The sequence below is a fragment of the Agrilus planipennis genome, unplaced genomic scaffold (assembly GCF_000699045.2).
Source record: "Agrilus planipennis isolate EAB-ADULT unplaced genomic scaffold, Apla_2.0 scaffold12, whole genome shotgun sequence".
In the NCBI taxonomy this organism is placed as follows: Eukaryota; Metazoa; Arthropoda; class Insecta; order Coleoptera; family Buprestidae; genus Agrilus; species Agrilus planipennis.
The window spans coordinates 1,358,004-1,368,868 of record NW_020439003.1 but is presented as its reverse complement, the minus strand read 5'-3'; the positions used below and the strand labels follow the sequence as shown (position 1 = coordinate 1,368,868).

The 10,865-nt window shown below is 32.9% G+C and overlaps 3 protein-coding genes across 4 annotated transcripts in view; all 3 read right to left on the bottom strand.

The window, feature by feature from the left end:
• LOC108733294 (titin-like) overlaps positions 1–3,391 on the bottom strand; it is a 29,272-nt gene extending 25,881 nt beyond the window's left edge. The window contains exon 1 of the mRNA XM_018464388.2: positions 3,202–3,391. The gene's annotated coding sequence lies outside the window, so the exon portion shown is untranslated. The remainder of the gene's footprint in view (positions 1–3,201) is intronic.
• Positions 1–4,770, bottom strand: part of LOC108733293 (protein eyes shut-like) — a 14,747-nt gene extending 9,977 nt beyond the window's left edge. The window contains exons 1-2 of the mRNA XM_018464387.1: positions 4,725–4,770; positions 3,930–4,642 (exon numbers count right to left, since the gene is read on the bottom strand). Of these exons, the coding sequence (XP_018319889.1) occupies positions 3,930–4,642; positions 4,725–4,736 (725 nt within the window). The 5' untranslated portion in view covers positions 4,737–4,770. The remainder of the gene's footprint in view (positions 1–3,929; positions 4,643–4,724) is intronic.
• Positions 4,771–7,487: 2,717 nt separating this feature from the next.
• The window catches only part of LOC112904857, a 9,810-nt gene continuing 6,432 nt past the window's right edge, over positions 7,488–10,865 (bottom strand). For both annotated transcript variants that reach the window (XM_025975963.1, XM_025975964.1), the window contains exon 2: positions 7,488–8,743. In XM_025975963.1, coding sequence (XP_025831748.1) covers positions 8,024–8,743 — 720 coding nt within the window. In that variant the 3' untranslated portion in view covers positions 7,488–8,023. The remainder of the gene's footprint in view (positions 8,744–10,865) is intronic.

The window sequence follows — 10,865 nt, the reverse complement described above, 5'->3', positions numbered from 1 at the left end:
GTCTATAGAGATGGCATTAATAGACTGGAACACCGCTATGAGAAATGTATCAGCCTTGGAGGAGATTATGTTGAGAAATAAAAAAAAAAAATTTTTAAAAACCTTGTTTTTCTTGGTCAGGCCGGAAACTTATCAATCCACCCTCGTATATTTACCTAATAAATATAGTGTGCAACTGTATACTCGTATACTGCTTCTTCTTTCATTCATATTATTCTTGGAGCTTTGATAATCACAAGATTGTTTAGTCTCGTAAGTCTCATTGGAATGCAAATCAGTTATACTTAATAATAATAATAAAGTTAGTTATGGTTATAAATTCAACCACTCCGGTTAATAGTTTATGTTTTTATTCTAGCGTTTTCTATTAAATACCACTTCATCAACCTCCCAAACCGTTCCAAAAGTCCTTTAAACGCTAAGCCAATGAAATTTTAATTTTTGATTCAACGAGAGGGTTGAGTTGAAAGCGTTGAAACGAACCTATAATGTTTATAAATACTAAAAGTCTGCAAGCTGACTTTATACATTACAAGTTACCGTTAATCAAAACTTGATATAATGTCAAGCAACAGTTCGGTCATATTAATGTTCTTATTCCCAAGAAAAAGTGAATATTAGAACGATACCGAAATAAAAATCAATAAATAATACAAATTAGGACAAACGACCTATCCCAATACAATGTTAATTTCAATTTTTATTAGGTAGGTTTTTTTTGTTATAATTATTAGGTAACTTATTATTGCTGGTGTTTCTTTTTTCTTTTTTCTCTGGTAGAACTACCCCGTATTGCCCAGTATTTGGTGTCATCCGCTGGGTACCGGATCCAAACCGGATGCGCGGCGCGTATCAAATTTAAACTAACTAAATACCTATATGCATGATTTATTTTTTCTTTAATTTGCTTTGACGCTTGAATTTTACTATATATATCACTCTTCAGTAATATATTGATGTTAGAAATTGGTTTAGTCCTTTGACATATCAATGTAATAAAAGAATAAATGCTTTTCACGGTTCAGTTATCCAATTGGATTGTGCTATTTAATCATCGTCAATTTTTAAATCACCCTGAAGGGTAAGAATTCTTGAAACTATTGCAAACTGCCAAGATGATTTTATATATGAATTGATTTATTGGTATTTTCTAAGAAACGTTTTCAAAACACAGCAATAGAGATTGATTAAGATTTTAGCCATTTATCCTCGTTACATCATTTAATCTTTCAACACAAATCTTACTTTCTTGCTGATGCTACATGAACACTATACAAAAAAGTTCATTGATTACAATCAGTTTCCAATTACAGCTGCTGTATACATTTTTTATCCGTTTTACGTATACTAATTAGGTCTCTAATTGGCATCAGTTTTTATTAATGCGATGATTTAAGAAATAAAATTGTAATATTTGGGCTATATATGTTAACGGAAATGTGTGTGATCCGTTATTGTATACAATTTCTTGGAAATGTATATAATTCCTAAAATCGCCCCGGAAATGTGTGAAATGAATTATATTAGACACATTTCCTAGGAAATATGTACATTTCCTAAATAGCAATCGGAAATGTATTACATTCAAGGTGTTAATGGGTACACAGCGATAGTGGAACAAGGGGAGGGTATTGCGTTATCCGATCAGGCGATTTATTGTACTCACAGATAACTGTCATTCTCAGTTTACTGACATGTTTTATTCATTTTATTCACAGAAAGCGTTAATTNTTTATAAAATTTTCCACAGAAAATAAAATCTTAAAAGTGACCTCCCTTCAAATTTTAGAACTGACCATTGCTAAACCTAAAACCAAGCACTGATAATAGAACTTAGTAGTATATTTAAATGGTGAATTGTTTTTGTTTTGCTCTTCGTGTTTAGATAGCACACGTTACATTACAGTAGAAGAGAAATGCAAGCTGCTCTTCGGTGCGGGTGTACAATGCACTTGAAGTATTTCTTTGGACACGTAACGAAATATAAATTAATAAAATGTACAATGTAGTAGTGGACGAATGTGTCCTAAGCTGCAATAAACAACCTTAAGTATGCTTCAGCATAAATATTGATTCAAATTAAGATACACCACATTCATTTTTAAGTTAATCTGGCTGGTAATTCAATGCTAGGTCAAGCGAGAAACCTGATCGCTTCTGTTCGAAATGTAGTTATAATAAAAACACGCAAAACAATAATTATCTTCTACCTTCGCCTAGATAAAGGCAATTTATGAAAAGTGTGATAATGTTTTGAAGCTAGTTTTAACTAGATTTTAGATGCATAATATTCTTCGAACCAAAGAAAAATGCAACTTTGTTGATATTCTACGAAAATCTTAGGTTTCTAATCTTTCTATAAGATAAATATGAAAAATTTGCTACTTATGCTTTCGTGAGTGTATTATCGACGAATTAGTTTTAATTAGGAAAACTCAGAAAAACTGTTTCAACAAATATTTATTCAAGTCGACAAATTATTGTTTTGACCTAACCAGTTATTATCAACGGTTGCAATTTTGTAAATTTGTCACACAAAGAAAAAGAAAAGGTTTAAAAACAATAAAGCTGTCCCCTTTTTTTTATTTTTTAAATAAATATTAGATATCTGATACTTGACAATTCTTTTTTTTGTTTAACTCGTAGAAAAGTAAAATACACATAAATTGTTTGTCATCTCTATGGACTGATTGTGAGAATAGCGTAATTTTTTCGGATCAAAGGATCTATTATAGTAATGTACATATCTTTTGTTGTTTTTTTCTAACACAATTAAACCTTTTATAAATTTAAATAGGACGTACCAACATCAATCAAACAAAGATATTTCTTGTAATTTCTCCTTTTGTGCTGCTTTTTAATTGAAACTAACAGAAAGCTTTTTATAAATATTTACCAAAAATTCATGAATTTGGTAAGTAGTACTTACAAAAAGCTTGCCCTTTAAATATTTTAAAATCGAAACGTTTTTCAAAATTATATCTTCTAATGTAAAGGTAATTGTGTATCACATAAAATGCTTTTAAAAATAAACTTTAAAAAGCCTGAATAAGCTTTTCAGTTCTTCCATAAAAAATGATCAAAGAAATATCGAATTAATGAAAAGCAGTAACTAATTCCTTTGGAATGCCTATGTAAGGGTTAACGATATTATTTAAATACATATACAACAGAAATATTAAAATGCGTAAAAAAACATACCAAGTGTAGTTGACTTCGTAGCTTGAACTAATAGAGCGGATGTGTGTATGAGTACTGTTGGTATTTCAATCCATTCTGTAAGACTGTAATTTTTACAATGTACCATTTACCCACTAAGAATGCCCTGAACCAGTTTTTCTTTTTACTTTGAATTTTGACGGCTTCTCAGAAACATTAAAGACAGACCTGCTTCTTGTTGAGTCTCTTCTTTGAAACTGAACAAAGGATACGATGATCACGATGATCCGGATTAGTGGTGGGTATTAGAAGAAGGAAATGGTAATAAATAAATAACCATTTTTTCCATGCCTGATGCGAAAGTAGGATAGTTGCCTCATAAAAATTGATCTTTGTATGTCATTTTGAAATCATTCGAATAATTTCTGCATTCATTCAAATAACTTGTATCCGTTATAGATATCACAACCATTACATTTATATTAGTATCTTATCCATATGAGAATAAATCGAAGTAAATAATGCATGGTATAATATGCTACCTACATCAGCCATTAGGAATCAGACCAACAAATATGTGACTGTGCGTAGTAAGATAGTATAGTAGATCGAGCAAACAATAATAAAATTGTATAGAAAAACATTTATTTACAAAAATATATTTTACATAACACCACTTGGAATGTGGACTATACTAAAACTTAATGAGGCAATTTAGAGTACAGAATGATAACGAAAATGGAAGTTTTATTCTGATCACAGTTTTTCACCAGTGATGGTGGTGTCCAGATTTAAGAAAAACCGGAACGGGCTTCTTTACTACAATAGTTTCGTGTACTGGAACAGGGACTGGGTGATGAACTGGAACAGCTATGGGTTGTGGTACTGGTACAGCAACTGGATGGGGAACTGCTACTTTAACTGGCACACTGACAGGCACTTGTACGTCTCTGTGTACAACAACTGGGTATGGTTTATCCACATGGACTGGATAAGGAGCTGGTACATGGACCGGATATGGTCTGTCAACTGGCACACCAACAGGTTGGGGTACTGGTACTGGGACGGCTCTTTCAACTGGCACTGGTACAGGTACTGGCTGTGGAATTCCGACGCGATTGGTAACTGTCAGATGGGTATGAACTGAAGATCCCAAGTCGATGACTGCTGGTCCAGCTGCTACTCCACCAGCCGCTAATCCAAGTCCACCACCAAGTCCGCCCCCAAGTCCACCGCCAAGTCCACCGCCAAGTCCACCACCTAGGCCGTCTCCGAGTCCACCGCCTAATCCAGCACCTCCAAGGCCTCCACCAATTCCACCACCACCATGACCGGACAAAAGGATCGCACCACCTCCGATTCCATGGCCCAAACCACCGCCAACTCCGGATGAAATTCCTTCCGAAATGATACCGCGCTTGACGGTTTTCTTTTCGGTTTCTCCGGCTAAGCAGGTGCCAAAGACCAGGAATGACAGTAAGATCTGCAAAATAAGAAACAAATATCGAAATTAGAAAGGATCAGCGTAAATCGATGATTTTCATTTGTGTATTTTTTATCTTTACCGTCGATCTCATGGCGCTATATGTGACTGCTGTTTAATAGAATAGAAGACTGCGATAGGGATAGCGAATTATCGTGTTCTTATATAGTTGGGCGACCATAAGAAGTCACCTATAGAGGGGCGGATGGCACATGCATGGGATCAGATATAGCCTCGCCTTTCTTTCTACAACATATCCACCCAGGGAGATGCGTGGTCTACTTTCAGTTTCTGTAACGGCATAGCGTATAATTTGCTCGCCAATTTTATGAAATATGTAATGCCAATGTAGAAGTATGTTACGTTTATCTTCCTGAAAACATTACCGACTTTATTCTTTGGCGACATAAATCACGTCCTCTCCAACTTCCGTTTGAAAAATGTTTGACTTTATTATGTAATACATCTGCTGATATGGAAATCGTGTGGACTGAACAAAATTGTTAAAAATGCGCCCATTGAAAGATGCCACCGGAAGTATCATTTAGTGGTTATTACTAATTTATTGTGGAAGTATGTGATAAATTGTTCACGTCTTCTTCTTAAACCAACTTATTCATAATAATGCGTTTAGTAGTAGACTTTCTTTTTGTGTCGTTTTCTTTAGGTTGAAATTATTTACTTAATGCCCATTTTTGCAACATTTGAAATACTCTTCTTATGTACTTCCTTCCTCTAATTACATCGCAATAATTTTTATCGCTAGTCGATACAGAATACTAATCGAATTTGTCGGAAGTTTACACACAGGGGTTAATCTCATATTGATTTAACGAGAAACAAAAGAACATTAAATAAAGTAGTTTCTAGACATCTGTGTCGGTATAATTTGTTGAATAATGACAATGTCGAAACTGAAAAATCCAAATACCAAACTTTTATGTAATCCTTAAAATATGAATGCAGTTGTTTCCAATTCATGAATTATATTCAGCATAGACATTAAAGAAGAAAAATGTACAAGTGTTGGGTTTTTTTTTAGTGCAGATGATGCAACTAGTTAGCATTGGAAAATATAAAGGGGCCTTCTAGAACGTCCACTCCCATTAAAGTGAAAGTATTTTATTTCACGATTTTTTGCGTATCTTCAAAATAGAACTTGTTTTCGGAAGTGATTCTTTGTGAGGATTAAATGACATGTGAACCCTTTTTTTAGGATCGCTTATTATTATACAGTTTTGTTTTTTTAATAATAAAAAAATTAATGTAGCGTTTCACTAAAAATAGGATTTAAATTGAATACACTTAATTCCATAATGTGCGTATTTTGCAATTATGTTCATGTTAAGTGGAGCAAAATAATACTTAATAAGGGATTTTATTGTACAAACATATAAATACAAGTTAAACAAAAGTTATTTAACTTTTTTCTCGTGTTTTTCTTTTCTACGATAGCACCATCTTCATGAAAACCTTCACAATTCTTAACAAAGATTGCTTTAGTGGAAAATAAGATTGTATTTAATCGATCCAATAGGTGCCAACACTTTTACTTTCTTGTTAAATAATTTCAAACTAATCTTTCCGCTGTTAAAGAAGTTGCCTACGAAGTTTACAATTTCTTGTTATTTTATTGGTATGGGAGATTTTCATTTTGATTTGAAATAGTTTCAGATCACAATTAATTTTCCTATTCTTTTGTCAACGAAAGCTGCATGCCATTTCTTTTAGAAGGATTTTATAACTAAAACCTCCTTTCATTGGTATAAAATTTGAAAACAAGGGATTTTATACCGGAGATAAAAATGTTCAGTCTCTCAGTCTCTGAAAGTGAGACTCGTGTCTCCGTCTCTCATCGAGTCTCTCTGGTGTCACTGAGAGAGACTGTCAAAAAAACTGTTTAGCGTCTCTGAACTAGAGACTCGAGTCGCTCATAGAGAGATCCTCATTTCGTATCCATTCTCTGAACGAGAGACTCGAATCTCAGAATTAACAATTTTATCGTTCGAGTCTCTCATACAGAGACTGTAGGCAATAACTGAGAGACTGTGAAAGACTCTGAGATACGCTCTCAGAGACGCTGAAAGACTCTGAGAGACTGGAGAGAGACCGAAAATGTTTGTCTAGGGTACTTTTTTAACAAATCATAAGGCGTGGTGCATAAAATCGGAGACCACCTGTTAGCGGGTTCCAGTCTATGCTCGTCTTTTCTGGTTTTGCGAATGAGAATCTTTATTTTCGTTTAATATCAATTAATTTTTTTAATTTTTGTTATCTTTTTTCTTGTTATATTTGGTTTGTTTTATTCGTGAAAGTTTACTAATTATAATTTATCGATTTCCACTAATTGCAACCATTTTTTAAGATATTAGATAAGAGTGTATTTTCCGATTTATGTCTCTTATATAATTTGCAGGCATTTTTTCTCGCAAAAAAAAGAAAGTAGACTATAGCTTATACTACTATTAGTACTACATATCAGTTTATTTCAGTTTACCATCTGACGCTTATAGTATTACAACAGGAGGTACATAAATTCAATGAAATTAATTAAGAATAATAAGTAAAATATCAGTAGGTGACGGTATGCGATGTTATATCAATGAAATTTTTTAGAGGTGGGTAATATAAATATGTATGTATTAAATGTATCTTCTAAAACTTTGATTTACTGTCTTTTACCGTAAGTGAAAATTTAGTAACATTTTTCAACAGAAAGGCGGAAACATTTTATTTTGCTTTAAATTTAAGAAAATGATTTACAATATTGGTAACTGTCATTTATTTATTACATAAACAGTACAGTTCCTATACATATTTACAAAAAATTACAAATTTTCTTTCTTATATAATGGCATTCAGTAGATGGATGCAGGACGGACGTAGGCAGGTATAATAACCTGCACGTTGTATTTAAATACAGTAAAGTAATTAACAGCCGAATTTAACATACATCTTTGTATAAGCTTCAATTAGCTTTTAAATACCTACTTGTCATTAGTATCTTAAATTTTTATTATTTACTTTTTCTTTTATGCAAGTATATTAATGTTCTCATTTGAAGAAGAAACAGGAAAAATTTGGGTACCTCTTTTATAAATTTCTCCGTAAACATTGCATTCCTTAGATATCTTTATAATATCTACCAATTCCGCAAGTGTTTTCTTTGTTTATTTTCTATAAGTTAGATATTAGTGGTAAGAATTTCAACATAGTCGACAGAAATGAAATAAATTATGACCAAAAAAGAGCACATTCGTTTTAAAATTTAAAAATCGACGTCCAGTCTTTACCACTACGTACTGTCGACAGATATTTATTGACAACGACTAGAATGTCTACAGAGTTTATGCAGACATTTGCAAATAATTTTGGTAAATTTTATAGTCCTGTTTGCTCTGATATTTCCCTTTTTAAATCGATAGGTTTTGGATACGCGTGCGGTGTTGTCTCACTAAAACTATTAAATCGGTAGCTCGCTCCGCTTCTGGCGGGTTTCTTGTTTATCTTATTTCGTACTGTTATCGACCCTTTCCCAGATTGCGAAGGGACATACGCAGCGAAGCCCAGCGATCCTGAACCAACTGCATACAATCCGTTTCCCAGTGGTGTATAGCCTAGCGAACCTGATCCTATGGTACCAATTACTGGCGGGTTACTCTGTGGAATTTCTGCCCTAATAAGATTGGGAGATATGTTACTATTATCCATTCTCAAAAGTGAGGCTCTGCTTTGGTAAACTCCACCGGCGTCTGGTAAAGTCCTTCCTTGAACTATAGCTTTGTTGAATATCGTCGGTATTTGTACTAGTATCCGGCTGTTGTCACTACTTTCCGAATTTTTCAACAGTGTGTCGTCTATTTCTTCCCTTATTCCGTAGGAAGTTGTTAAAGGAATGTCTTCACTAATTTGCGGAAACCGGTGTTCGTTTACAGGCAGAAGGTAACTTGCTTGCGTGTTTTCGTTATGTAATGAGTTGCTTTCGACGTAAAGATCAAGAGAACCTTTTGAAACGCCTACGTCGTGAAGATGCCGGCTCTTAACAGGGCTTGGTACTTCTGATGTGAAAATGGTCGATGAAAATGCAATGATGCATAAAACCTGTAAAAATAATTAAATCAATAACTGTATGTTTTTAATAAACCGGGCGCTACTTTATCATTTACGCCATGCTTTAAAGAAGATCACAAACTTAGAATTTATCAGAACATTTTAAATAATTCTTTGCTAAATAAATCGATAAATGGGGCTGTAAATTTGCGACAAATTTTTAATGTAAAATACTCATGTAGGGCGAAACAATTGCTAAGACTGATTAAACAAAGTTGTGTTGCTGTCTAGTTATTTCATTTTTAATTGTTGTCTTTCACGCATACATTTTTTTAATGTTATATTTAGTTTTCAAAGAGAGGTATTCATTGGATTAAACTACACGGAGAAAACTAAATTTTTATGACAACGCACAAATTACAATTTTCGATTGTAAATGAAGGTCTAGTCAGAAATATATTAGAAGCAGAAGCAGGAGTTAAAACGGGTAAAGGTAGACCTAGGTTAGATTAGACTGCTGTTCGCAAATAGTTAAGGATGTGGGTTGTTCTAGTTTTAGGGAAATGTGAAGTTTAGCTCAGGAAAGGAAAGAGGTACGTGTCCAACCAGTTTTAGGACTGACGACCTTATGATGATGATTGTAAATTATTGAATTTGCCGTAGAAATNGAATTTCTGTATATCACGTCATTTTTCAAAAAACAACCGTTTGATGATGTATGTATTAACGGAAATGTGTGTAATCCGTAATTGTATACAATTCCTAAAATCGTCCAGAAATGTATGAGATAAGTTATATTAGACACATTTCCTAGGAAATCTATACATTTCCTAAATAGCAATCGGAAATGTATTACATTCATGATGGTACGCGGGGTTTAGCGGAGCAAGGGGAGGGTATTGCGTGGTCCGATCAGGCAATTTATTGCATTCACAGGTAACTCTGATTCTCAGTTTACTAACGTGTATTATTCATTTTATTCACATAAAGCGTTAGTTTTATAAATTTCCTAGTACAATATCGAAATTTCATACAACTCCTAGGAAATGTATATATTTTTCAGAATATGTGTGTATTAAAAAATCTTTGAAACAATATTTCATAGATTTCCTAGATAGCCTCGGAATAGTATATACAATTCCTAGATTTCATACATTTTCGGTAACATATAAACGAATAGAGAGATAAACTTACATACTTTTAATAAATAGGTAACACTTATAAATAAATTTATTCAATAATAATCCACACAGGTATCTACAGATCACTTACAGGAATTTAGATTATTCTGCAATTAGTATTATTCCCCTTTGACAGGGTAAGAACTATGTTTTTGACCTTTAAGAATAAACATTATGAGGAAGCATTTTAATTACCGTAACATATATTTACTAAATAAAAACACTGTCAGTTATTAAAGGTTAACGAAGGTAGCGTGGAAATTACCATAAACTGACCTGCCTTTACGTGGCTCATAAACGTGACCACCTACAGCAAGCACTTGTAACCATTTGTAAAAAGGTGACATAAATAGGTAAGAGGTTTGTGTTAGCTTGTCTGTGCCGATTTTGTAATAGTTCACCTTTACGGATGCTTTAAGTACGAACTAAAGATTCAAGATAGAGAAACTCTATAAAAGGCGAAGCTGAGTGAAGGTTTAAAAGTGCTTTGAGATATTTTTTTTTGTATGTAGTCACAGAAATTGCAAAATGTTTCGTTTTTTCTTAAAATAAATATATAAATTTTCTTTAGGGAATGAGAAAACTAAGATTTCGCTAAAAAAGTGGAAACAACAGGCAGACGTTTTAAAGACAGAATAAAAGAACACAAAAATTTTTCGTAAACAGAAAATTAAACTCTACGTATGCAGATCATCTAACATTGAACCGTGAATCTTTACGCGTTTAAGGATAACTTTCAAATATTACATTTAAAAAATTAAACATTTAAGTTAAATAAATAAAGTTTAATTTTAAATTGATCAAATGGATGTAAGTAATTTCATTTTCATTAAATATTTACTGACCACTTACTATTAGAAATTGTCCTTTCACCCCATCTTATTTCTTTAAATATGTATAACATGATTCGTAGATTTTATTATTGCTATCATCATCGAAGTGTAAACATTTTGTAGTATTACTATCCGGTGTAAATGTTATAAATTTTAGAT